The following is a 27845-nucleotide window of genomic DNA, read 5'->3' as shown; positions in this document are numbered from 1 at the left end:
TTGGCAAACGCGGCTTTCAAGATAAGGAAACGTCAAAGAACAAATATAGCATAGCAGCGCTCCCTATCGACAAATTCTGTAAATTACATGTAACTCAACCTTTTTTTTGGCACAAATAACTCAAGAATTTATTAAATTATCGATTAATTGTGCAATTATAGCTCATGTTGCTGTGTTCTGTTGTATCAATAATCGCCATAGCAACAGAAAACGGACGAAAACTGAAACGATATAAACTCAAGCTTATCAACTTGCTAGACTGAAAGGTAACAAACATTTATAACAATGTTTTCGACATTAGTGTGCTCTTTTATACGAAAATAAAGCAGTTAAAGCTTTATTCTCTTTGAGTACAACACTAGCTGTACGAGTGACGATGGATGCTACCAAGCGGGAAGCACAACTGACTACATTCGACGAGTTTTTGTGAAAACGTAGGCTAATACAAAGCTAACAAATAATGTGTCACGTTGTATGTTGTGTATTAAAAAACGAATTTTACTCAACATCCATTATTTCAGCGTCAGCAAAGTCCTCATGTCCCAAATGTTGATCTTGGACAGCGTTGACTTGCTAGCCCAGTTGTGCTCGTGGTGCGTTGATGTGCTAGTAAAAAGTCGGAGTGATCTCCAATTCTTTAGTTACCAATTAATGCCCAAAAAGTTAACATTTTAAACTAATATATTCGATATGCTTAACAATAAAATCATTTTTTGGAACAACTAGAAACGTTCATATTTATGACTTTTTTCTATTATTTAATTTTGGGAGTAAATTTGTTTAAATTTCCGAGTAATTTGAATGCACCATTAGTTTCTATAGTAACTGAACTACAAAAGTAGACGCATTCAATAACAAACAAAGCACAAATGTAACAACTACTGTTAACCAATTTCGGCATTACAAAACGTTGATTTTCAAACCCAAGATTTTTTTCAAATTATTAAAAGTTAACGATTTTAAAAAGGGGGTGTTTTTTGTGCGGAACTCATCAAGAAGGTTGATTCGAGTTTCAAATCTTCGAGTGACATTAAACGCAACTCAAGAACCCGGAAGCACAACGTAGACGCAAAACAGCGTGGAGGTAAATGACCATTTATTAAAATAAGGGACAATAAATGCCACTTTATCATAGTTTATTTTACTCTATTGTTGTTTATCATGAGTTTACGGGCTCGACTAAGAAATAAAATTAACGACGAGGGATACCTGATCTTAGACGGCGGATTAGCAACAGAATTGGAGGCTCAAGGTGCACATTTACAGGTGAAAAAATACTACTGTGATAAAATATTTAAGCCTGTATACTATGACTTATATTTAAATATGTGTATGTATTTGTTTATTTATGCATGCATGCTTAGGGAGATCCACTCTGGAGCGCCAGGTTGTTGCATACCAACCCCCAAGCTGTCAAAGATGTTCATCACAGGTACAGCCACAATTGTTAAACAAAAACATGTTACTGTCGCTTTAACTATCTGCTGTTATTTACATGACACGCTCAAAGCTTCCTCCTGAGTGGTGCCAACATCATCACCAGCGCCACCTACCAGGCCACGATTCAAGGTTTTATCCAACACTTGGCCATTGGCTCTAATGCTGCCAAGGAGCTGCTCGCATCCGGGTATCATCTCGCCATTGATGCGGTGAAGGCGTTCGGTTCTAGCATGCCAGCGGCCCGCCCGGCCATGGTGGCTGCTTCCATAGGACCTTACGGAGCCTTTCTGCATGATGGCTCGGAGTACAGCGGCGTGTACGCCGAGAAAATGAGCATAGAGGTGAGATACCGAGTAAAGACAAACTGTGGTGTCCCTCAGAGCTCTGTTTTAGGGCCCATGTTATTTTTCATATTAGGCTCACTTCCTGATGATTTTGGAGTTACTTTTGATGTTTGAAAACTACTAAAAAAAATCCAAACCATTGTTTTCCAAGGAGTTGAAAGCTTGGCATCGACCCCAACTGGAGTGTTTGGCAGCGGCTGGAGCGGACCTTTTTGCCCTGGAGACCATACCGAGTGTTAAAGAAGCAGCAGCAATGGTGGAATTGCTTCGGGAATTCCCAAACTGCGATGCCTGGATCTGTTTCTCTTGCAAGGTTAGGAGAGAGGAATCACTTTGACCTGGTTGAGTTCATTACCCCGCCATCCTATTTCAGGATGGGACCCGTGTGTCAGATGGCAGCCTGTTTCGAGATGCCGTCCGTGTGGCGGACAGGTCCACGCAGGTGCTTGCCGTGGGTGTCAATTGTTGTCCTCCAAAGTGGGTGGAGTCGCTACTAGACTCTGTCACAGCTCTCAGGAACCCTGATAGGAGATGGGTGGTGTACCCCAACAGTGGAGAGGAGTGGGACACCCATCACGGGTAAGTCAGAAGATCTTTGATTCAATTTAACTTTATTTGTAAAGTCGCTATTTGGTTTTAGATAAATAGTTAGGGTTAATTTCTAACTAAAATAAGCTATCGAGTCATACGTCAAAAGACATGGCTTAATGAGACCATCACTGAATAAGCAATTTTCTTTTATATGGCAAAATATTTAAAATTTGACAGGTCATAATTATAGGCATGTGCCGGTATGAGATTCTGACGGTATGATAACCTTAAGCCAAAACATCCTGGTATCACAGTATTGCAATTACAGCTCTGAAAACTTATTTCCATTGAACAGGTTTTAATTTTCAAAACATTAGCAAATTGGAACAAGTATAATGTTAAGTTAAATTTTAAAAATAACAAAAAATAACTGAAATATCCCAAATAAAAATAAATGCACTCCTTTAGGTGAGCCTAAACCCACTGCCACAGCTCAACATTACCCAATTGCTCAATATTACCATCAGAACAAAAATAAATGAATTATTTTCCAGAAAAAACATATATGACTCGTATCATGTTTACATTATACACACACTCTTTCTCAACACAAACAGTTCCCAGAGAGAAAAAAAACACGTTTTACCACCGCTAGACACACTAAACACGCTGGAGTTACCTCTCGTAGCAGGCAGGAAATGTTACAGTGTTTACTTACCTTTAATGTTGTGTAAATGTGAAATCATATTGGAGGTATTGCCTCCTCGGCGGTCACCCGCCGCAAACATGTTGTACTTGTCGGGTGGCCCGCCTCCTCTAAGCCGGGGCCGTCTGTTACTTTTCTGTAGCCGAAGTATTCCCATACAGCGATTTCATTTTCTTTGATGGTGGGAAAAAAGTTCAGGAGTTTCATTTCCTCCAGCCATCGTGTAGCACAGCTGACTCACTGACACTGAGCAACAACCAGTGGGGCAGGGTTGAGCCTTGCAGCTGCAAGCGAGGGATTTCTCCCTGGATTTTTGGCACATAAAAAATAGCTAATACCGTAGGGACGGTATGACGGAAAATTTTTGCAGTTTTGAAACAGTGACGTTTTCATACCACGGTACACCTTGAAAAAGGTAATCGGCACATGTCTAGTCATAAACCAATTTGCAAACAACCCTTATCAAGTCACCCCTCAAAACAAAGTCTTGACGAGGACTTTATTGCATATGTAACCCATTTGTCAGTGTGCTCTCATAAAATAATGTATTAGGCGAAAAAAATCATGCAAATTTGTCTGGTAATGAGGTCATAAATCTTAATTTTTTTAAAATTGTCACTGTATACGCAAAGAAGCATAGTGAAACTACCAAAACATGCTTTTTTTTTTTTTAGTTGTAGCAGGTTCACAAATAGATTTTCTAAAAAGCTAATAAGGGACCTTAGATTTGTTTTTAAATGTAAGAAATTCAATCAAGTCTTATGTTTTATTTTGTATTTTAGATGGCAAACATCAGTTGAAATGTCAACGACCATAGCGGCTCTTAGTGACACATGGCTCAAGCAGGGGGCCGCTTTGATTGGTAAGATTATGGTCTTACTCTACTTTTCAGAGTATGTGTTGTGGTAGTGATTGTTTTACTAACAATAAAACTGGTTGAAATGGACAGGACATCTATTGCTCTCAACGGCAGTATTTTAATTATCTCCAATCAGTTCCTTAAATCTTTTGATGAGGGATGTCCCAATCCAATCACGGCATTTTTCTCAGGATTGGAATCGGGTGAAAAGGATGGGGTTTTAATTTAAAAAATAATATTTTTCTGCTTCATGCTCGTATAGTGTCACAGCCCTCTCAACCTCCCTCCTGCTATGCAGAGCAGCCAAACCAGCTTCCGTTTGGTAGTTAAAGTTAACTATAATTGACAGGTTTGTAGCTTTATCTTGCCAGAGAAGCTTGGTAGCTCTACGATAAAAGGCACAGATGCGTCAATCATCGTTAAACTTGCATAATGTGCTGTGGCAATTATTGTGTAAGTGAGAGGCTGTTCTCAGCAGCGTGAGTAGATTTGAGTGGACTCACTCAATGAAGCGTTTACTAAAGAGAAGCATTTTTCTATGTTATTCTTGATTAAAAATGATTCACATTATGAGGGCAACACAGTGGCACAGTAACATGTTTGGAACTTTTGTTTAAAAAAAAAAAAAAAATTTTCAGTATCTGATCGGGACTCTGTATCAGCAGATTCTCAAAATCGGGTGACTCAGACTCGGGTGCAAAAATATGCGATTGGGACATCCCTACTTTCAATTTAAGTGTACAAAGTCATCCCAAAAAAATCCCAACATTAAAAGGATTATATGACAACTTAGTTTATTTACATACACAAACTCGCTACATAAGAAAATTATTTTACTTACACCACAGCGTCATCCGCTAGATGAAAATTGCCACTACAAGACTTATGTGTTTGTGTCTTGTCAGGGGGTTGCTGCCGCGTTGATCCGGATCAAATAGGCCAGCTGAGACGACACTTACGAGGACGTTGCCCAACAGACGACTTGGAAACGTAACACAAAAAAATGTCTATGAAAATCTTTAAAATTATAGGAAAAATATGAGAACTGAGCATGGATGTGGTACGTGTATTTTACGAATAATAAATAAACATTGCATTTTATCAACATGTGAATATTAAAGTATATTTTGAAACAGTCCCTCGCTACATCGTCGTCTATCATTCTGCATCATCTTCATCGATGTCACTATCAGGTGAGCTTTTCTGCCGGTGGTCTGCAGTGTTGGACAGATGCCTCCAGGGGGCGTCTTTTTGGCTGCCTGTACTGTGTGAGCGTCCCATCTGGGCGAAGCGCTTGGTGTCCTCTGCCTCGCTTCCAGTGTGGCGCAGGTTCTCCAGGTTGAGGGCCCAGGGGCCTAGCTTCTGCCAGTTGACCCGCTGGAAGGCCATAATGCAGTGCAGGTTTCCACCCACCTTACAAACAGTGACATCATAGACTTGTTACAAGGCTCATAAATCAATTTGCAACTACCCAAATGTGGTCGTATGTCAAATTAACAGTCTCAAAGAGGGCTTGCCCGATCTCTCAATATTTGGTCAATATTGCCTTGTATGATCAACTTTAATGTTATAATTAGAGGTGCAACAATCGATTAATCGACAACTAATCGATTAGCAAATTAACAAAAGTGCTGCAACGATTAATCGGATTAGAAAAAAGATTTGAATTAAATTTTGCTGCTTCGAGTGTTTAAAGTAGCGTTGAAATGGTTTGTTTTGAAAGTGTTTGCATTTAGTTGTATTGATTTGAGTAGATACACTGCCCTCTAGAGGCAACAATAAATATATGACATAACTCATTTCACATAGCTGAATCCAGCTGCTCCCTGTTAAGACAAACATAAGCTGAGTTTTTGTTTGACCTAATGTTTTTTTAAGGCATTCGCGATTTAGTTTATAGGTATATTTAGCAGGTTTTTTTTTTTTTGGGTGGGAATATGTCTTTGAACCATTTGTTAAGACCACTGTAAAAAAAAAAAAAAGTTAGCATTTAAGATAGCAGACTTTTGCTATGTAAGTCAGTCAGTTGTTTTTTTGTTGTACTTAGATCCTCATTTTTTATACCATTTGAGGCTCAGCTCAGGTATTTAATTTTTTTAATGTTCCTTAACCGATTACTTGATTATTTGAACTAACTAATTCATTGATTAATCGACTAATAAAATAATCAATAGCTGCAACCCTAATCTATTTTGATAACCAATTAATCGTTTAGGACCTTCTTCACCTTAAACTTGTCTAAATTCTTGAAATTGTACCAACTTCTCAGTTGTAAATATCCGATTTCTTCATTATATTTTTGTTAAGTCGAAGTAGTAGCACATGAACTAAAATCTGCTTTTACTTTGAAAAACAACAATTCACATTTTTGCCAATTTTCAGATTTCAATTTTTCTTACAGTCCAAACTAGCTTCTTAAGGCTGCAACAACTAACCAATTTAAATCGTAGATTAGTTGCCAGCGAATTTGACAATTGATTTTTGCCGGGAGCTGTGAGCAGTCCCGTTTGGGTCCTTGTGCGTGCGAGCAAGAGCGAGTTCACTGCTACACTCAGGTTGGGTTGCTGAACTGATATTATAAAGTGTCGAGAGTTAGATTGTCTTTAGTGTTGTTGGATCCAGTGTATTGTTTGTATTCTTTGTTGATGAGACGTTACTACTTAGCACGGCGCACTAAGCTAGTTAGCGATTATGCTAATCAGTGTCTTAAGTGTCCATTTGTATTGTGTTTTGGAGAAGCATATTGGCACTCGAGTTATTGTTAGATAGTACAGTTATTTCTTTTTAGAAAGCAACCACACACATAAAGCCAGCTCAGTCTCCTTTCAACACAAACTCCCACTCAAATTGTCAATAGTCATACAAGAGAGTGTGCTTTGAAATTGGATTTGGATTGTATTTATGAACAACTGTTTGACAAAACTGATTCATTACAGTCTGCCACCTTATTCGATTTTGTTGTTTAGTTTGTTTAAAGAAGAAATGATTCATTGACACAATTTAAATCAGCGCTTTGCCGACAAGAAAAAAAATGTCAATTAGCAGCGCTTATTTTATTTGAATGAACAGGACTTTTGTCTGATTTGTGTAAGGAAATTGTCATCCATTCTGTGTTGATTGTTACTTACAAAATACCTAAAACAACTTTAACTGAAATTGTGAATGTAATTGCAAAAAGTGAGATTTATCCGATTAATCGTTGAATTAAACGTCTGATTAATCAAATATAAAAATAATCATTAGTTGTAGCCATAGTGTAATGGTCATAAATCACATCATACATATTTCCAATTAAATAGCAAGAGGTATTTTTCCAAAGATTCAAAGAGTGCTTACAGATGTGATTATTTTGTCAACGATATATTATTATGTACAGTTGTGGTCAAAAGTTTACATACACTTGTGAAGAACATAATGTCCTGGCGCTCTTGAGTTTCCAGTTATTTCTACAACTCTGATTTTTCTCCGATAGAGTGATTGGAACAGATACTTCTTTGTCACAAAAAACATTCATGAAGTTTGGTTCTTTTATGACTTTATTATGGGTTAACAGAAAAAGTGATCAAATCTGCTGGGTCAAAAATATACATACATGGATCTGAAAAAGCGAATCATTGACTTGAACAAGTCAGGAAAGTCACTTGGAGCCATTTCAAAGCAGCTGCAGGTCCCAAGAGCAACAGTGCAAACAATTGTTTGTAAGTATAAAGTGCATGGCACTGTTTTGTCACTGCCACGATCAGGAAGAAAACGCAAGCTATCACCTGCTGCTGAGAGAAAATTGGTCAGGAGGGTGAAGATTCAAACGAGAATCACCAAAAAGCAGATCTGCCAAGAATTAGAAGCTGCTGGAACACAGGTGTCAGTGTCCACAGTCAAGCGTGTTTTGCATCTACATGGACTGAGAGGCTGCCGTGCAAAAAGGAAGGAAGCCCTTGCTCCAAAAGCGGCACCTTAAGGCTCGACTGAAGTTTGCTGCTGATCACATGGACAAACATAAGACCTTCTGGAGGAAAGTTCTGTGGTCAGACGAAACAAAAATCGAGCTGTCTGGCCACAATGCCCAGCAATATGTTTGGAGGAGAAAAGGTGAGGCCTTTAACCCCAAGTACACCATGCCTACCGTCAAGCACGGTGGTGGTAGTATTATGCTGTGGGGCCGTTTTGCTTCCAATGGAACTGGTGCTTTGCAGAGAGTAAATGGGATAATGAAGAAGGAGGATTACCTTCGAATTCTTCAAGATAACCTAACGTCATCAGCCCGAAGATTGGGTCTTGGGCGCAGTTGGGTGTTCCAACAGGACAATGACCCCAAACACACATGAAAAGTGGTAATGGAATGGCTATATCAGGCTAGAATTAAGGTTTTTGAATGGCCTTCCCAAAATCCTGACTTAAACCCCATTGAGAACTTGTGGACAATGCTGAAGAAACAAGTCCATGTCAGAAAGCCATCAAATTTAACTGAACTGCACCAATTCTGTCAAGAGGAGTGGTCAAAGATTCAACCAGAAGCTTGCCAGAAGCTTGTGGATGGCTACCAAAAGCGCCTAATTGAAGTGAAAATGGCCAAGGGACATGTTACCAAATATTAGCGCTGCTGTATGTATATTTTTGACCCAGCAGATTTGATCACTTTTTTCTGTTCACCCATAATAAAGTCATAAAAGAACCAAACTTCATGAATGTTTTTGTGACAAAGAAGTATCTGTTCCAATCACTCTATCAGAGAAAAATCAGAGTTGTAGAAATAACTGGAAATTCAAGAGAGCCATGACATTATGTTCTTCACAAGTGTATGTAAACTTTTGACCACAACTGTAATAACCCAATAACAAGCACTTCCGTGTCAAATTTTAACAGTTAACAGGGTTATAAATCAATTTGCATCTAACGACATGGAGTCATATGTCAAATTAATGGTCTCAACACGGGCTTGATCTGTCACAGTTAGGTCAACATACCCTGATACAATGATTTCATAACAAAAAAAAGGGGAAAAACGTCAAATTGAACTTGTTACGTTTATGAATCACACCAAAGGGTCATACATCAATTTGCAATTAAGTCGTAAGTAATAAATCAAAGGTCACAATGGGTATGTTTTCATGGACAAAATCTCTTCAATCAGATCTGCGTTCAGATTAAAATTATCATCGGAGGCACTGTGTCCATGGAATCGAAAAAACGGATCCGATTAGGTCTTATATGTTCTTGCATCAGAACGTCAGTCGGAACAGATCAGTTTTGAGGTTTTTAGAGAAGATATATCGTCAATTTGCATGTTGTTGTTTTTTACGCCAGCATAACAACGTAGTGTAAACGTTTATAAAAATAATTTTTGAACCAAGGGTTCGCTAAAATGTTCAGTTACAAATAAAAATGTACCGTTTGTATTTTGATGCATTCTCTTTTTGTTGTTGTAGATGAATTAACAGGTCTAAAACATTTTTTTCCCACGCAGCAAACCAAAATGAAGTACATGTCTGCTATTTCTTTTTGCTACGACAACAAAAGCACATGAACAGGATGTATTCGAAATTACCAATGTGGTATGGTTCATCATTTCCACAGCATGTGAAGGCAGCGTGACCAAATATACCAGACAAAATAGAAGAAGTCCTACAGACATTCTGTCCATTTAGACCAGCGTTTTTCAACCGGTGTGCCGCAAGAAATTATCCAATATCGCTTTTTTCTTTTTAAGTGTCGTCGGGCGTTGCAGTAAGAAGGAAGGGGTGGGTAGAAAGTTCTCGGCCGTGTGCAGATGAGCGAGGTATTGCTCGCGTCACGTTCATAAACTGCTCGGATTTTTAGCCAACAGCCACCTTGCTGTCCGCGACAATGTGGACCTCAGCATGTCTACTGTACATCGTTTGATTAGACTTGTCAAGTGTCGATATACACAAACCATATGTGACGACTGTCAATCCTCCCCGTGTTTTATTGCAACACGTCTCCAAAGGAAACCCCCATCGCTGCAAACTATGAACTATTTCGTTCGCCTTCGTGAAAACACAGAGAAGCAGCCAACGTTTTTGAGAAAAACTACAAAGGTAAATGAGAAAGACCTCAAAGCCAGTTAGCTTGTTGCAGAACATGTTGCTAAATCCAAAAAGTCCCACACTGCGGCAGGGACATTAATACTACCTGTCAGCAAAGCATTTGTCAGCGAGATGCTCGGCTCTGATGCGCTTAAAGACATTGCTAAAGTCCTTTGTCTGATAATTCTGAGCTTTTCAAGCCTAACTGCTGTAAAAGATAAAAACAGACTGAGAGGTGCTGAAAAAGATTCCTACCATTATATCGGTTTTGTGTTCCTCTAAACAGGCTCAACGCTAATGCAAAGCTACATCGCTGCACCTGCCGCATGAATTCCGATTTGTGAGACTTGACAGTTCAGAACGCCGCCACGTTCTGGAAAAATGTGGCTTGGATCGGATTTAAACCACATACAGTGGGGCAAATAAGTATTTAGTCAACCACCAATTGTGCAAGTTCTCCTACTTGAAAAGATTAGAGAGGCCTGTAATTGTCAACATGGGTAAACCTCCACCATGAGAGACAGAATGTGGGAAAAAAAAAAAAATCACATTGTTCGATTTTTAAAGAATTTATTTCCAAATTAGAGTGGAAAATAAGTATTTGGTCACCGACAAACAAGCAAGATTTCTGGCTGTCAAAGAGGTCTAACTTCTTCTAACGAGGTCTAACGAGGCTCCACTCGTTACCTGTATTAATGGCACCTGTTTTAACTCATTATCGGTATAAAAGACACCTGTCCACAAGCTCCGTCAGTCACACTCCAAACTCCACTATGGCCAAGACCAAAGAGCTGTCAAAGGACACCAGAGACAAAATTGTAGACATGCACCAGGTTGGGAAGACTGAATTTGCAATAGGTAAAATGCTTCTTGTAAAGAAATCAACTGTGGGAGCAATTATTAGAAAATGGAAGACATACAAGACCACTGATAAGCTCCCTCAATCTGGGGCTCCATGCAAGATCTCACCCCATGGCGTCAAAACGATAACAGGAATGGTAAGCAAAAATCCCAGAACCACACAGGGGGACCTAGTGAATGACCTACAGAGAGCTGGGACCACAGTAACAAAGGCTACTATCAGTAACACAATGCGCCGCCAGGGACTGAAATCCTGCACTGCCAGACGTGTCCCCCTGCTGAAGCCAGTACACGTCCAGGCCCGTCTGCGGTTCGCTAGAGAGCATTTGGATGATCCAGAAGAAGACTGGAAGAATGCGTTATGGTCAGATGAAACCAAAATAGAACTTTTTGGTAGAAACACAGGTTCTCGTGTTTGGAGGAGAAAGAATACTGAATTGCATCCGAAGAACACCATACTCACTGTGAAGCATGGGGGTGGAAACATCATGCTTTGGGGATCTGTGTAAAGGAAAGAATGAATGGGGCCATGTATCGAGAGATTTTGAGTGAAAATCTCCTTCCATCAGCAAGGGCATTGAGACGTGGCTGGGTCTTTCAGCATGAGAATGATCCAAAACACACAGCCAGGGCAACAAAGGAGTGGCTGCGTAAGAAGCATTTCAAGGTCCTAGAGTGGCCTAGCCAGTCTCCAGATCTCAACCCCATAGAAAATCTGTGGAGGGAGTTGAAAGTCCGTGTTGCCCAACGACAGCCCCAAAACATCACTGCTTTAGAGGAGTTCTGCACGGAGGAATGGGCCAAAATACCACTACCAGTGTGTGAAAACCTTGTGAAGAGTTACAGAAAACATTTGGCCTCCGTTATTGCCAACAAAGGGTACATAACAAAGTATTGAGATGAACTTTTGGTATTGACCAAATACTTATTTTCCACCATGATTTGCAAATAAATTCTTTACAAATCAAACAATGTGATTTTCTGTTTTTTATTTCCCCACATTCTGTCTCTCATGGTTGAGGTTTACCCATGTTGACAATTACAGGCCTCTCGAGTATTTTCAAGTGGGAGAACTTGCACAATTAGTGATTGACTAAATACTTATTTGCCCCACCTTATGAAAGTGACCCAGATCGGATTTGAAATGGTCCACTTCTATGCGACTTGTCCCGTTCAGACCACCAAGTTAATGCCTCACTTGAGTCGAAAAAACACAAAAAAAATTGGATTTGTGCATTAAGACCTGCGGTCTGAACCTAGCATTAGAGTCACACTGTGAATGAAAGCGCATGACAAAGAAAAACTTGACGAGTAACAGAAAACTGGCTACCTTTTTGGTGGTTCGCCTCTGGATTCCTTTCTCCGTGTGGCGGATGTCCAGGTATTCTGGATTCTGGGTGTTGAGGTCTGTGACAATGTCCATCCACCTGCACGATAATTACCTATTCAGTAAAGAGCTAAACAACAACGGTAAGACTTACTTTTTACAGTGAATGGCTGCATGCTTCCTGCTGGGTTCTCCGATCAGGATCCAATGCTCCATCTCGTTGGTGGGCAGAGGACCCCTGTCAAAAGGCGATACAGTGCTGTTTTTGGCAGCCTTTTTCATTTTTGTGTTAGTCTTTTGAACTGAAATACTCACTAGTTTAAGTCAAATTTAAAGGGGAAATTCAAATTTTTTTTTACATCAGGCTTAATCTTCGAATTAGCGGGAGTTTAATTCGTTGGAAGGATCGATGTACAACAAAAGAACAATTGGCTAACTTACATAGCAAAAGTCAGCTAGCTTAAATGCTATAAAATACTAACTTTTCTTGTGGTTGTTTACAATGCTCTTACCAAATGGTTCAAACATATATTTCCACAAAAATTGGCTAGATATAACTTTAAACTAAATTATGAACGCATTTAAAAAAAAATTAGCTCCAACAAAAACCTAGCTTATGTTGGTCTTTACAGGGAGCAGCTGGATTGGGCCATGTGAAATGAGGCAGACTAGAGGGCAGTGTATCCACCCAAATCAATAAAACTAAATGCAAACACTTTCAAAACAAACAATTTCAACGCCACTTTAAATAAACAAATACTCGAAGCAGCAAAATTTAATTAGAATCTTTTTTTCTAATCGAATACTCGAATTAACCGATTAATCGTTGCAGCGCTAGTTAATTTCAACTAATTCTATGTAGTTTGTCATTTGTTTCAGGGCTCTGAAGTGGCTAAGCTAGCGCGAGTCAATGGGGCTAATTTAGCATGCCAATAGAAAACATGAAAATCATCGATGACCCATGCAATCAATAGTTTTGGCTATGTTTTCAGGATAAAGGTATTAAAACTTACCATTGCGTGTCAATAATTGTAGTATGAAAAACAACATATGTAATCCAGCAGCTCAACAGGGATACAGTGCTGAGTGATATCACATAGTTTTTTTTCACCGCTGATTTTTTATGTCCTAGCCAGCAGCAAGTAACCAAAGTATATTTTTTCTCGTTCTCCATAGGGGATTTGTGGGAACTTTCCTTTGCCCATTTCTTCTGTCTGCTTCCACAGCCTGTAAATGCACATTTCACCATGTTGCCGTCCATCAGTTAACTCAGCAGACTGATGCTGTATTTGAAGAAGTTGGGAAGTCAGAGTTTGAAACCTCAGATCTGGAAAAATATCATTGGAACGCCTTCACTATTTGATCGCTTACGAGAAGGCTGGTTTGCTGGATGTCAAAATGTCTTTTGATGGCCAAAATAAAAACGTCACGATCAGCCATCTTTGCTGTTTACATTCGCTTTGAGGTCGCAACTGATAACATTTGAGTGGGATAAGTCCAAATTCCCACCTTCCCCGAATGCAGCGTGAGCACGAGTGTCCGAAGCACTTCTCTCTATTGTGGTCGTATTACGCATCTAAAAAAATAGTCCTGCAGAAAGAAAGAAATGACGGCAATTTGGTGTGACACTGTTTTGACCGGATGGGTATTTGGAACAATGACCTGCATTTTGAATTTATTTGACTATGTTGGATCTGTTGTAGCTTAGCCACTCTGGAGCCCTGAAACTAACAAATAACTTACAAACTGCACAGAATTTGTTGAAATCATCTCCACCGACTAATTAAACCCCTGCTAACTCGAAGATGAAGCCTAATGTCAATAATTCTCAACTTCTGCGTTAAGACATTTCAAAATGTGTTCGTTTTCGTCTAGTTTTAGTCGACAATTACTGAAAATGTTTTCACCCATAAATAAATGGTTTCCAACAATTTTGAATGAACATTGACAGACAAGCGCATAATTATAGAGTCTAAAACAGACATGTCCAAAGTCCGGCCCGGGGGCCAAATGCGGCCCATGGTCAAATTTCATCCTGCCCCCAGCCTCTGTCATAAAATCAATAACGTCTGGCCCGCACACAGACTTAATAAATTGGTCAGAAGTACTGCTACAAGCATATGAAGCAGCTTAACTAAAAACTAAGAACTAGCTTAACACTAAATGCTGCTCCTCATTTACCCACTATAAGGCAGGGGCACTCAAAGCAACATTACCACATGTGACATTACCCACAACTTGACTGCAACGGCCGTCGCTTCAAGGATAGGTGGAAATTGGACTATTTCTTCACTAAAATGCACAACAACTGTGTCTGCCTCATTTGCAAAGAGACAGTCGCTGTTTTTAAAGAGTTCAATGTGAGGCGATATTACCAAACAAGACACGCTGACATGTACAGTACAGTACGTAGCGAGAAATTTAAGCAACTTGAAGCTAGTTTAATTTTGGACATGGAGGGTCTAAGGATGGGGAAAACCCAGTACTTGAATTTATTTATTTATCTCTGTTGCTTCATTTGCTGTTTCTGATTGTGTATCATATTACCTCTGCAAAGCCCTTTGAGACAACGTTGTTGTGATCCAGGGCTATACAAATAAAATTGAATTGAATTGAATTACATTATTTTCAATTAATTAAACCCACCTGGACGCCACAAACTGTAAAAAGTTTTCCTAGACTTTAAGATGACACACTAAATGCTAATTGCTAACGCTACAAGTTACATTTAGTGTGTGATGATCAATCATCACAGACCTTTAAAGCAATATGGCCGATCTAGCAAAGATAAGAAAACAAAACTTACCAAGCAGCACCTGACACGTTTCACACGTACTCACTAGCCGGTGAGTAAGTGTGTGTGTGTGGGGCGGAGGGGTGGCGCAGCACGTCACATGAGTGACACGAACACACACTGCTACAGTGCATGCTAACTATACATACGATAAGTAAATGTTACACATTGTGAATTTGTGACGGAAACGGAGGCGAATTTTTATCCCGTTCTCGTCAGACGAAAATTGGCATCCATCTCGTTATGTTTTAGTCTCCCAAGACACGGTTTTTTTGCTCGTCATCGTCACGTCATGAAAAATTGTGTTGACGAAATATATTCGCTTTCGTCATCGTTGACGAAAACAACACTGGTGCGATATTTAACTAAATGTGAGGAGAGAAAATGTAGCGTTACTCACCTGTACGCTTTAGCTGCTTTGAGGGGCGTGGCTTCGTATCCGAGCGGGCAGCAGTAGTGGTTCTGGCAGTGGTAGACGTAGGCCATGGACTCGTCCCGCAGGCCCATTGTCAGCTTGCCCAAGGCTCCCTCAGCCGTCTCTCCCGCTGTCTTGTGTTTACCGTGTGGTTTGTACAGGATGTACGAGCAGCCCCGCACGCGGAAGTGGTCGTTGATTTGCCGGAACCATCTTGGGAGAAAGACCACGATTTGGTTAGACTTCCAAGCAAACAGTTATTTAGCTGAATTGTATAATTCCTCTACCGCATTAGGGTGGCGTTGCCGGTAAAAGGGCCGAACTTGATGTCGTCGAAGGGTGGCTGGTAGCCCAGGATGTGTAGCGCCTCCTCCTGGGAGATGGGTGGCAGACTTCCTGCGCCCAGCGTGCTGTACAGGAAGTTCCAACAGGACACCAGCGAAGAGATCCCGCAAGATGTCTTGTACTGAGGCCGGCTGATGCAATACCTGCCATTAAAAAAAAAAAAAAAAAAAAGTCTATCACCGTCAATGGTGGCCGTTTTATTTTTAAAAAGCCACTTAAAAGGGGTTAATATCTCCAAAAATAGTACACATATGGTATATTTTTAAGCACAAAGGCTGCCATTGAACCCACTGGACATCCAATCCATTTTTGTTTATTCGCACCTCCCAGTCAAATTGGATTGGACGACCAGCTCTGTCAAAGGAACTGAAAGACTAGAATTCACACATCGTTTCTTAGTTCTCGCTGATACCAATAATATCACATAAGTGCCGTGTATAAACAACGATTGTGTTTGCATCATTTTTTTGCCCCAAAAGTCAGAAAAAAAAAAGTTGCATATTGCAGAGCATCATCATGTCTTTTCCTAGTACTTGCTGATACCGATGTGATATTAGTGCCGTATCAGGATATTGCTGCTGTATCGGTGTAACACTCCAATTTTGTATAAACGTGACACACAAAATTATTTTAAAAAGGTGACGATATGTAATACTGTACTGTACTGTACTTACTGTAAAAAAACAACAACTAATATTTCAAATCACTGTTAAGCATTAAAATGTTTCTACGATGATCCCTCATTTTTCGCGGTTATTGGGACAAGAACCCACCACGATAAGTAAAAAACCATGTAAAAAAACTTGTATATTATAAACTATAAACTATGTATATCTTAATTAAGGCTGTTAAAAATTATCGCGCTAACGGGCGGTAATTAATTTTTTTAAATTAATCACGTTAAAATATCTGACGCATTTAACGCACATGCCCCGCTCAAACAGATTAAAATGACAGCACAGTGTCATGTCCACTTGTTACTTGTGTTTCTGGCGTTTTGTCACCCTCTGCTGGCACTTGGGTGCGACTGATTTTATGAGTTTCAGCACCATGAGCATTGTGTAATTATTGACATCAACAATGGCGAGCTACTAGTTTATTTTTTGGATTTTATTAAAACGAAAACATTAAGAGGGGTTTGAATATAAAATTTCTATAACTTGTACTAACATTTATCTTTTAAGAACTACACGTCTTTCTATCCATGGATCGCTTTAACAGAATGTTAATATTAATGCCATCTTGTTGATTTATTGTTATAATAAACAAATACAGTACTTATGTACAGTATGTTGAATGTATATATCCATCTTGTGTCTTATCTTTCCATTCCAACAATAATTTACAGAAAAATATGGCATATTTTATAGTTTGAATTGCGATTAATTACGATTAATTTTTAATCTGTGATTAACTCGATTAAAATTTAATAATTTGACAGCCCTAATTTTAATTCATGGTTTATAAGAACTTCAAGTTTGAAACATGTTACTGTCCCACCGAATTATTTTTAAACAGAAATAAAGTAGAACAATGCTTGTCTTTATTAAAGTCTTCATTGACTCACTTACACACAATGAGTTGCCAAAGCAACTGTTTAACCAGCTAAATGATGATTGACGCACGCGGCGCTTTGAAGTTTCGGCTTCCAAGCATCTCTGGCCAGATCAAACCTTAACGTCTGTCAATCATCGTTAACTTTAATAAGCAACTCCAGTGAACTGCCAGACCGAGAAAAGCAGCATGAGGGAGGAGGAGACGTGATCGAATCAGGATAGCTCATCTGTACTTTTTTTTCTAATTGGAAAAAAAAAAAAAAAAAAAAACGCAAGGGACTGAGAGCGCGAAGTTTGAAGCGCGTAGTAGCGAGGGATCACTGTACTTCATTTTGCAAAACAAAAATGCATGACAAATTGTCAGAAGTCACATGATTAATTTACTATATACTAAACAAATATATGCAGAAAAATACCATCTTCGGAGATCTAGAACCTTCCTTTGCTTGACATCTTCTAGCGAGGGCTGAGGTGGGACTTCCAGAAGGTTCCTGATGGGTCGATCTGACTTCATCTTTTTGCTGCTGCACTTCTTTACGCTACCTTAAACGGGAAATTATTCTACTAAATTTGATTGCCAATAAAAGAAAAAAAAATCATTATGAACTTATTGGCTGACATAAAAAAAAGTGGCATTTTGCGCCAATTTTTTTTTCCAATTGGAAAACACTTTCTTGAAAGTACGTCCACATTTTCCCCAAAATATGCAGGTTGAGCTTTTATTCTACAATCTTACCTGTCCTTATTTTGCGTGTGAGCAGCGCTTTGAAGTCTGTAGTGTCTATCTCCCAAGCCAGTGTGGTCTTGGCTCCTCCGAGCGTCAGGTCCTCCATGTCAAAGTCGCCGTCGGAAACCGCCGCCGACTGACCCGGCCGGAAGTCGCAGGCAGCTTTATCCCCGTCGTCCTTTCTCACGGCCCGGTTGAGCAGTGCGTAGTCAGAGCAGACGGTGTAGAACTTCTCCCGGGAGTGCGTGACCGGGAAGGTGCGGGGAAGCTGGAGCTCACCGCTGGAAGCCCGCCGGGTTACGGTGGCCGACGTCCCGATCAGGTGGCGGTCCTCTTCCTCTTGGCTGACGGTCTGCCTTTGCATACTTAATGGTTTTGATGGACTCGCAGGATTTTCGGATGTGTTTGGCATGGACGACTCACTTGACCTGAGAAAAAGTCTAAAAGCACAAAATGTAGGCGCACCCATTTTTCATTGCATCACCTTTAACGCCACACTTTCAATGACTCTCCATAACGTTCACATAATTCATACGAGTCCACTCAAATTTACTCTAGTTTTGACTCTCATGCTCCCGAGAACAGCTTCTCACTTACACAATGACTTGGCACAGCACACTTCAGACTGCGCATCGTTAAACGATGAATAACACATTCGTGCCTTTGATCGTGGAACTACTGACTCTTCTCTGGCCAAATCAAAGTGGCTCTAATAACAAAAAAGTGTTCTCTATTACTAAAATTTGTGATTAGAAAAACCTAAAATATTGCCATTGATTTAAAAATCTATAATATTTAGTATGTTTTGACCTATGGAGGGCACAATGTTTTACACGCACAAAGCACGCTGGGGATGATGACACAGTTTGGTTGTACACTTGTGCTCCACACTAGCGAAGTTAGTATGACGGCTGGCATGATTTTGTCACATTCTGCTGCTGGTCAGATTGTTTTGTTACAGAGTTGTGGGATGAATTTCCAACGTCGTACCTGAATCCAATTCCAGCTCATCAGCAGTGTCTTTAAACCGATCCTAGGCGGGTTGCCAAGATATTGACTTGCTGCCATTTGACAGTTTGTATTCTTGATCCCTTCGTTGCTAATTGCATTCTTGCCTTGGTCTGCCTTTCGCCGCGGTTTTCCCTCAGGGTTTTTTTTTTTTTTTTTTTTTTTTTAACTGATCCCAACCTACTGTCACGGACACTTCTATTGACTGCTTTTTCGTGATCGCTTTTTTTTTTTTTTTTTTTTTTTAATGTGTTCAATAAACCCTTGTACTCAATCCCCCTGTTATTCTTGTTCTATCTTGTTCTATTCACGGACCGTAACAGATTTGTTGATTTTCATCTGAGGACTTGAGTTACAGATTGTAGCTAATCGATCGATAAACAATACACATACTATCGATGTAGAAAAATAACATGGTCCTTGTGGTGTTGGTAACTGAAGAGTACTTATACAGCACATTTATCTACATGGTTACCATGCCCAAAGTGCTTTATATTAGCACACATTTATACTTTTACGCACTCATTCAAACATCAATTGGGCTGCTGCCATGCAAGACACTGCCAACCCACTGAGGACAAATTAGGGTTCGGTGCCTTGCCCAAGGGCACTTCAACAGTGGGCAGTGTTAGCTGGGAATCAAACTGCTGGCCCTTAAGTCCCAGGACAACTCCAACTACCAACTGGACCATGGCCGCAGGTTAGTTAATGTCTTGAATGCTACCTGCATGCAGCGAAAGTGCTTTAAGTACAAATAAAGTACACGACAGCCCTCTTATATCACAATGTGCAAAATAAGGCGTCTTTATAATCTGTTAGGCAGAAAATAATATAAATAGCCAGCAATCAAACTAAAATTAATACATTCATTTTCCGTGTTGCTTATCAGCCTTAAGCATTTATTTACGCCGTATTCATGTTGCATATGTATGTTTATGATGTAACTTGTTTGTTTAGCACCTTTTGGATAATGAGAGTCCAACTGAATGTAAAACAGTGCTTATTTGAATTTTCAGTCGATTACTCGATTACTAAAATATTCGATAGTTGCAGCCCTAGATATTCTATCCGTGGTTCCCTTTAGGTGTCAAACACCAGCTGCACTGGTGACCAAGTAGTAGTTTGGTCACACTGTTTAGAAGGAGAGAGGCTGTACAAAGCAGAAAACAAATATATTTTTCAAATTAAAAACCCGATCCTTTTTTATCCGATTCCGATCCTCAGAAAAATGGCACGATTGGCCTCATTTCCGATCACGTGATCGGCTCGGGACATCCCTAGCACTATCACACTTTCGTGACCCCAAAGTAATGCTTACAATTGTGTAGCCCACCACCTTTTGCTACGTTAATGTGGGAAAGACTGAAATTTGTATTGACGTTCCATACAGTCAGTGTGAGGTAATTCTTTTGTGGCCGCTACAACTCAACTCAATATAGCAAGCCGGAAGAACTGACTATCCTTAAATTTCTTAAATATCTCCCCTTCTTCGATCCATTTCCTAAGGACCGAGCCGGGTGGTCGTAGTTCATTTTGAGCTTGCTTCTACAGAAAGCAAAACTGTATGTCCATTTAATAATGTACATTTTCAACAATTATGTTGAAATAGTAATAACCAAGTGGTGTCATTCAGTGAAGCCTTATGGTGACTGTAATTCCCAGGAAGTGGAGTTTCCAGTAACATGTGGATGCCATGAGAAATCCATTGGGCAAAACGTCACACTTTAAATATGAACTTGCATAGTAAATTTGTGTAACTGAACTTTAGGAACGGAAAACTGATTACATCGTACGCCCACAGTTGTCATAATGGACAATACTGTGCCTATGAACAAATCGCAGCTCCGTTCAAGCGCATGTGACATTTTTATTCAATTAGAATGAATCATATCATAGTAATTTAATCATATACTATGCTTACAACTTTATGCATGACGTCCATCAATAAAAACAGGGGTCAACAGGAGCTTCCTTGCCATCAGACCAGACACTTTGAAGTTCCCTCTCCGGGTATGTAATGCGTTGAGTTCAGTTGTATTTAACTTTTAAATTCAATATATTTGCCTTTAAGCTTTAGTAAAAGCTCGTTTTTAATAGAACTAGTTTAAAATATTTAGGGACAATTTTTATTTCTCGTGTGTGTGCAATACATTTGAATGTGTTATTAAGTAGTTTCATTCTATATGACGGTATGCCTAGCTACATACTGTGTAGTACAGTTCTACAGTATATTTAGTATGTGCAGTACATAGAATGTAGTCATTCATCCATTGACAAGAAAAATAAAGATGCATGTGTCGACATTGAAAATTCATCTCACTCCTAAAGCACCAACCACATTTGAAGTTATTTGACCGTTTTTTAAAAAACGGTCAATTTTTTTTAATTATTACCTTAGGTCTCCGGAGACATCAGTCGACACATTGGTTCAGGAGGAAAGTGTTTCGTTCATAAAGTTCGTTATTTTAATTTTCAAACGTACTCTTGTGAGGTATTTTTGTCTTAAATTGTTTGAGAGAGACGTATTAGCAACACATACATAACAATAGCTTGCTTAGACATTAATTAACGGACGAAGAAGAAACTTCCGGATTTGCGCGGTCGGGCTAAACCATTCTTAAATTGTTTTAGACGCAATAGAATATCAAATCCAAATATGCTCAAGTGGAAAGTTTTGATAAATGTTTGAGAATTGATTTTTTTTTTTTTTTTTTTTAATACAGTACGTTCAGTCTAATCTTATTAATATTTTATAATCGACGCAGTAATCTCCCCCCTGAAAGGATTCAACCACTTGGAGCCAATCAAACGAGTGAATTCCGCGTCTCACCTCCTCCAAAAAGAGGTTAATTAAAGTCCCTTTACTAAACTCTTGACTTTGTTTGTTTGTTTGATGAATTGAAGTTTCTACGGCAGGATAATAAAGATGTCGGAGAAGTTGCTCATCATCGACACGGACTGCGGCATCGATGATGCCCAGGCCATCCTGTTGGCCCTGGCGGCGCCTCACGCTCGCGTCCTGGCGGTCACCTGCGTGTTCGGGAACGCGTCCCTGGATGACGTCTGCCAAAATGTGATTAAAGTGATCGCCGTGGGACAAAGGGAACAGGTTGGTATCATCATGCGTAAAGATTTCATAGTAGCAAAATATATATATATTAGAGGGACAATAAAATTACGATTAAAAAAAGAAAAAAGAAAAAAAAAAGGCAAAAGTGACTTTCCTACTTTTATAATCTGAATTAAGGTTCACAAAATAAAAATTAATGGAAAAAGTTTCCATGAATTAATACTTTTTTTTTTTTTTTTAAGATTTGTATTAATATCAATTCTTTATTCCCTTATTTTCATTGTCATCTTTAAAAAACTTACTGTAAAACGTGCAAAAAAATTATCTGAATTTAGGTTCACAAAAATGCAGTATTTAATATTGGTAATCTGTTTTTAGCCTTTTAAAAATTATTTCTTTATGAAGAAATAAATTAACTTTTTAGTCATGTAAAACTTTTTAATAAGGGGTCGTCTATCTTTTGGGATGGGGCTATCATTTAAGAAAAAATATTTTGAGAATATCAAAAGAAAACTTGCAAACATCGTTTTTCATAAACAAAAATGTGCATTCGTTTCCAATATAAAAGCATTTTGGTTGAGAAAAAAATGTTTCATATTCAATTTTTAAAAAGTATAGAATATCGTTTTACATTAACAAAAATGTCGCAATTTCCATTAAATTATCTAAAAACATTATGAGAATTAAGTCAAATTTAGTTCAGTAAGAAGAATATGGCAAAAATGTACACTTGTTAGAACTCAATTTTTTTTTTTTTTTTTTTTTTTTAAAGATCCCTGTGTTCCGTGGCTCGGTGGGGCCCCTAGTCGGGACGGCCAACGACACCCCCTGCGACCACTTCGGCATAGACGGCCTCGGGGACGTTTTAGAGGACAGGGACCCACGGTGGGAGAAGAAAATCCAGAGGGAACACGCTGTGAGTGCTATGTTGCGCCTGGTGGCGGAGAACCCCAAGCAGGTATGGGTGCTTGACCCGCTTTCCCTTTCCTTCCACGGCATTAACTGTGGCTTTTCGGGCACAGGTAAGTCTAGTGGCCTTGGGGCCCCTCACCAACCTGGCGCTGGCTGTCAAGATGAACCCAAGCTTCCCTGGAATGCTCAAGGAACTTTATATCATGGGAGGCAATATGGAAGGTAACCCAACAGAAAATCGGGACAGGTTTTGAGGCATTGAGAGCGATATGTTGTCCATCTATTTTGACTCAGCAAGGCTAACAGCCAATGATCACTGCCAAGCCCACAGTCAATGTTTTAGACGTCTATCACTGTAAAAGGCAAGCAACAAAAAACCTTATTACAAACCTAGTGTGATAGTTGACCAAATATTCTGGCTTAAAGGTGCTATAAAATACTACAAGTAACTTTAAAATGACAGCAGACAGTTTTTAAAAAAGTGACAGAAGAGGCTTTAGTGTGAATTTTCAATTTTCTGGAGGTGGTCACCATTTCTTAGGACCTTCTAAAGTGACATTATGATAAATTCACAAACAGTATGGGAAGCCAAAAGGGTCAAAGGGGCTTTATAGTGACATAAGAAGCACAAATATTTGTGTTCCCTCTTAAAAACAAAATATTAACTCTGGTGTCCTTAAAAGGTCAAAAAGGCTCAATACTGGTCGAGTGAACTCGGTTCAGGATTTGCGTTGCAAAATATTTGACTTATTAAAAATACTACTACAGCCACAGCTCAACATTAATAAAAATAATTTCCATAAAAAGCACATGTGTACGACTCATAACATGTTTACATTAGCCACACTCTCGACAGTTGCCAGAGAGAAAAAAAACTTTTACCACCGTTGGACACATAAAACACGTTGTAGCTAGTGGGAAACATTCATGACAGTGTTTACTAACCTTTGGTGTGTATAAATGCGAAATCATATTGGAGGTGTTGCCTACTCGGCAGCCACCGTCGGCAAACATGTTTTACATGTCGGTTGGCCCTCCTGTAAGCCGCGGCTGTCTAACTTTTCTGTAGCCGATGTATTCCCATACCAGCGATTTCCTTTTCTTCGATGGGGGAAAAAGTTCAGAGTTTCACCTCCTCCAGCCATCATGAAACACAGCTGACTCAATAACACTGAGCAAAAACCAGTGGGGGAGGGTTGAGCCTTACAGCCGCAAGCAAGGGATTTCTCCCTGCATTTTTGGGATATAAAAAGCAGTCAATACCTTAGGGACGGTATGACAAATTTTTTGCGGTTTTGAAACCTTGACATTTCCATACCATGGTATACCTTGTAATCGGCACATGTCTAGTCTACATATTTGTATACATAAAAAGACTTTAGTGTCGCTAAAAGGTCAATATATAAGGTGTGTGTGGAGGAAAAAAGAAAATCGCCTAACTCTTTACTAAGCAAACATTATTAGTTTTGGTGTCCTTAAAGTGCTCGACAATCCGGGCATGCTAAATACCAGAATGAGGCAATTCTTCAAATGTCATGACAGTGGGTTTGCTTTGCTTGAGGAGGAACTGGTGTGTTTATATGGATTTTGTCCATGCATTTCATATGTACAATTCCAGGGAAAGGCAACTTAACTCCGAGTGCAGAGTTCAACTTTGCCATGGATCCTGAAGCAGCTTATGTGGTTCTGGAGGAGTTTCTGTGCCCAACCTACTTGACGTCGTGGGAATATGCCTGTAGAAATGCGTTGTCTTGGGTAAGATCATAATACTTCTTTCAACGGAATCTTTCTGTACGGTTTAATTCGGAGACCAGTGGGAGGGTGCATCTTGGCCATATGAAGTATATATTAGGGCTGTCAAACGATTAAAATTTTTAATCGAGTTAATTACAGCTTAAAAATTAATTAATCGTAATTAATCGCAATTAATCGCAATTCAAACCATCTATAAAATATGCCATATTTTTCTATAAATTATATATATATTCTGTAAAATAAATTGTTGGAATGGAAAGACAAGACACAAGATGGATATATACATTCAACATACGGTACATAAGGACTGTAGTGGGCATTTCACTCTACTGTCATTTAAATCTGTCTATGCTGTCCTCACTCCGAAGCGTCTACTTTTTCCAAAGCTAGACAGCTAGTGAACGACGCCTTAATAATCAGACTTCTTCCTTTTTCATCTGATTTATAAATAAAATGGCCTCAAACCATTGTCCTCTTTAGACCGTCGTAAAACTACAAAAAAAAAGTACACAAGCATTGCATTAGCAACAACGTTAGCTTAGCACACTATACAGGTTCACTAAACAAACAAAAAGCGTCTCATACAAAAAATATAACATTTCGCTTACTAACATAATATGTACATTCTTTACAACAACCATACTTACGGACAAATCTTGTCCAAGGATCATATAAGCACAACATTACAACTTAGGCGTCAGCCCGAGACGTCGTGCAGCCATATTGAACTGGCAAGAAAACAATAAACCATGTCGCAAAGCGACCACAAGAGTTCGCTGTTAGACAGCACAAAAAGCCTTGCTGTAAAACTTACCAAAAGGCAGAATACTGTCTGAGCGGGACATGTGCGTTAATTGTGTCAAATATTTTAACGTGATTAATTTTAAAAATTACCGTGCGTTAACGCGATAATTTTGACAGCCCTAGTATGTATATATATATATATATATATATATTTTTTTAAAGGTAATCATTAAATTAGCAATATAAATTTGTCACAAAATGCCATCTCAACCAGCGACCTATTGATTCAAGGACCTATAGTAATTTTCAGACTATAAACCGCTTTTTTAAACTTCTTTGAACCCTGCATCTTTGTCCAGTTAAGCAGTGACATTTCCCTCTACCCCCGAGATACCTGCTGTTCAGATACATGTGTTGCACAAATAATCTAAAAAAATCACATAAAAAAACTGACTTAATTTAACAAATATATTCCGCCAGCAGGTGAAATGGAAAAGAACGAAGAAACTAATTACTACCAAAACTCTTAGGATGTTAGAAATGTGAAACACAAGAGGTGAATACATTTTGGGGTAATGAGGTCAAAGGTCATATTCAATATAACGCAAAGATGATCAAACCAAACCTGCAGGATGTTTGAAATTTGAAACGGACTATTTTTAAATGTGGATCAATGAGGCCAAAGGTCATATAAATGTGACTTAATTTGGGGTAATGGGGTCAAAGGTCATAGGTTTGTTCATATTCAAGATAACATCAAACTTGTGGGATGTTTTAAATATGAAACAGGTTTTACATTTGGGGTATTGAGGTCAAAGGTTATAAAACAGAAGTGAATAAATTTCAGGGTAATGAGGTCAAAGGTCAGATTTTTTTTTTTTGCACTAAACTGATAACGAAACAATTTGCAGGCTACGTGATGAGATGAGAAAGGTCACAGAGGTCAGAAAGATGGCGATGCTTTGAATTTGGCTGCTTTGGCAAAAGTCTGCTCTGCTCCTCTAGTTGGAAATGTTTGTTCCGAGTGCCAAATAAAGGCACCAATGTACCATATTTATGTTACATCAGGTTTTATCCAAATACATATTGCCACATATGGTTAAGAAAAGGTGCTTTGTTACCATTTTGTTGCATCCACTTCATGCAGATTTGTAAAAGCTCAAATCTTACAACGACCACATCACCCCATAGGAATTCTTCGAGGAGCTGACAAACCAAGACACAGTGGCGTCTCGCTTTATGAAGGCCATCACGTCGCGCTGCTGGGCGTATTCCCGAGAAGCTCTGCGCAAGAAGCGCGACGTCTACTTCGGACCAGGCTTCGTCTCCTTTGACTCGTACGCCGTGGCGGCCTGCGTGGATCCCAGTGTGGTGGCCGAGAGTGTGTGCTGTCCCGTGCGTGTGGAGCTGTGGGGCGCCATGTGCCGCGGCATGATGGTCCTGGATCGTGTTGGGATCTTGAACAAGAAGCACACCATTACAGTCTTTACTAAATGCCACAAGGACAAGTTGGAGAAGCTGCTGATCCAGTCGCTTACGGAGTCCGCGAGGAGCACTGATAATGGAAAATGAACACGCCGATTAATGTAATCAAATGCTGCGTTTAAAGAAAACAGCTTTTAAAATGTTTTATGAAATATATTGTCTATTAAAACAGGGTTTGCCTCAATAATGGCTAAGTTCAATTGTATAAAAAAACATGGCAACAATTTTAAATTTTGTTTAGTATTTGTATTCATTTGCCATTAATGGTAATAGACGTCAAATTCCTTTTGACTGGAAGAGGCTGGCAGCGACTGATCGTGACCAGACCTCCCGATAAAAGGAATAGGACATTTATCGCTGTCATTGGCAAACTGTGTCCCCCCCCCAAAAAAATGCTGTCATAAATGAAATTTTGTCAAGAAAATTAAAATCATTGAAAATGGTGCCATATTTTGATTTCATAGGAATAGATAACTATACTGTACTGCAAAAAAATCAAGGTAAAGTGCCAAAACTTACACTTACAAGGTATTTTTTTGTAATTTTTTTATTCTTAATTTAAAAATGCATTTATTCCCCTTTTGGCTTGACAAAAAACGTCTTATATTAATTTTTCTAAATGTTAATTTAATAAATACCCATTCAAGATTGACATTTACTCTAATTTTTAGAGTATTGCTAACATGGAAGGGAGTAGCTTTCGCTAATTTTAACCACTATTGCTACTCATTGTGCACAATAGCTAGCATTGACTTCTCTGACTTTGAGACGACTAGTGTCAAAGTCAAGTATTGTGTCGCTTTTTTTCTGTATCTTGCCATTTCACAAGATAAAGGGACAGGTTTACTGAACACCCGGTGTCTGTGAATGTTTAGCTGTTTAAGTAAGCTAGTTAACCAAGCAAGACCAAAACAACATGAGA

General features: G+C 39.2%; 4 protein-coding genes across 7 annotated transcripts in view; 2 read left to right on the top strand and 2 right to left on the bottom strand.

Moving 5' to 3' along the window:
• The window catches only part of nme7 (NME/NM23 family member 7), a 42268-nt gene extending 41641 nt beyond the window's left edge, over window positions 1–627 (bottom strand). For both annotated transcript variants that reach the window (XM_057840848.1, XM_057840847.1), the window contains exon 1: window positions 508–627. In XM_057840848.1, the coding sequence (XP_057696831.1) occupies window positions 508–513 (6 nt within the window). In that variant the 5' untranslated portion in view covers window positions 514–627. The remainder of the gene's footprint in view (window positions 1–507) is intronic.
• On the top strand, window positions 151–5012 carry zgc:172121 (uncharacterized protein LOC337599 homolog). 2 transcript variants are annotated; one of them, XM_057840852.1, is made up of 9 exons: window positions 151–266; window positions 968–1084; window positions 1136–1266; window positions 1365–1432; window positions 1511–1781; window positions 1936–2097; window positions 2158–2363; window positions 3804–3883; window positions 4786–5012. In XM_057840852.1, the coding sequence occupies exons 3-9, from the start codon at window positions 1162–1164 to the stop codon at window positions 4872–4874; spliced, it is 981 nt and encodes a 326-aa protein (XP_057696835.1). In that variant the 5' UTR covers window positions 151–266; window positions 968–1084; window positions 1136–1161; the 3' UTR covers window positions 4875–5012. The 2 variants fall into 2 exon arrangements, with proteins under 2 accessions (XP_057696835.1, XP_057696834.1); XM_057840851.1 differs by having other exon boundaries at window positions 152–266; window positions 968–1266.
• On the bottom strand, window positions 4541–27766 carry LOC130918789 (basic immunoglobulin-like variable motif-containing protein). The gene is made up of 8 exons (XM_057840845.1): window positions 21351–27766; window positions 17959–18389; window positions 17639–17765; window positions 15609–15809; window positions 15307–15534; window positions 12267–12350; window positions 12116–12212; window positions 4541–5293 (listed from the first exon to the last, which is right to left on the bottom strand). Exons 2-8 carry the CDS (start codon window positions 18359–18361, stop codon window positions 5039–5041), a joined length of 1395 nt encoding a protein of 464 aa, XP_057696828.1. The 5' UTR covers window positions 18362–18389; window positions 21351–27766; the 3' UTR covers window positions 4541–5038.
• si:ch211-201h21.5 (uncharacterized protein LOC555526 homolog) lies at window positions 20919–27357 on the top strand. 2 transcript variants are annotated; one of them, XM_057840850.1, is made up of 6 exons: window positions 20919–20967; window positions 21874–22066; window positions 22800–22985; window positions 23050–23161; window positions 24558–24694; window positions 26630–27357. In XM_057840850.1, exons 2-6 carry the CDS (start codon window positions 21884–21886, stop codon window positions 27008–27010), a joined length of 999 nt encoding a protein of 332 aa, XP_057696833.1. In that variant the 5' UTR covers window positions 20919–20967; window positions 21874–21883; the 3' UTR covers window positions 27011–27357. The 2 variants fall into 2 exon arrangements, with proteins under 2 accessions (XP_057696833.1, XP_057696832.1); XM_057840849.1 differs by lacking the exon at window positions 20919–20967 and adding an exon at window positions 21722–21802.
• Window positions 27767–27845: the final 79 nt, after the last annotated feature.

Source organism: Corythoichthys intestinalis, chromosome 7 (assembly GCF_030265065.1).
Source record: "Corythoichthys intestinalis isolate RoL2023-P3 chromosome 7, ASM3026506v1, whole genome shotgun sequence".
NCBI lineage: Eukaryota > Metazoa > Chordata > Actinopteri > Syngnathiformes > Syngnathidae > Corythoichthys > Corythoichthys intestinalis.
The sequence above is the reverse complement of the archived record's forward strand: the minus strand, read 5'-3'. Positions and strand labels throughout refer to the sequence as shown.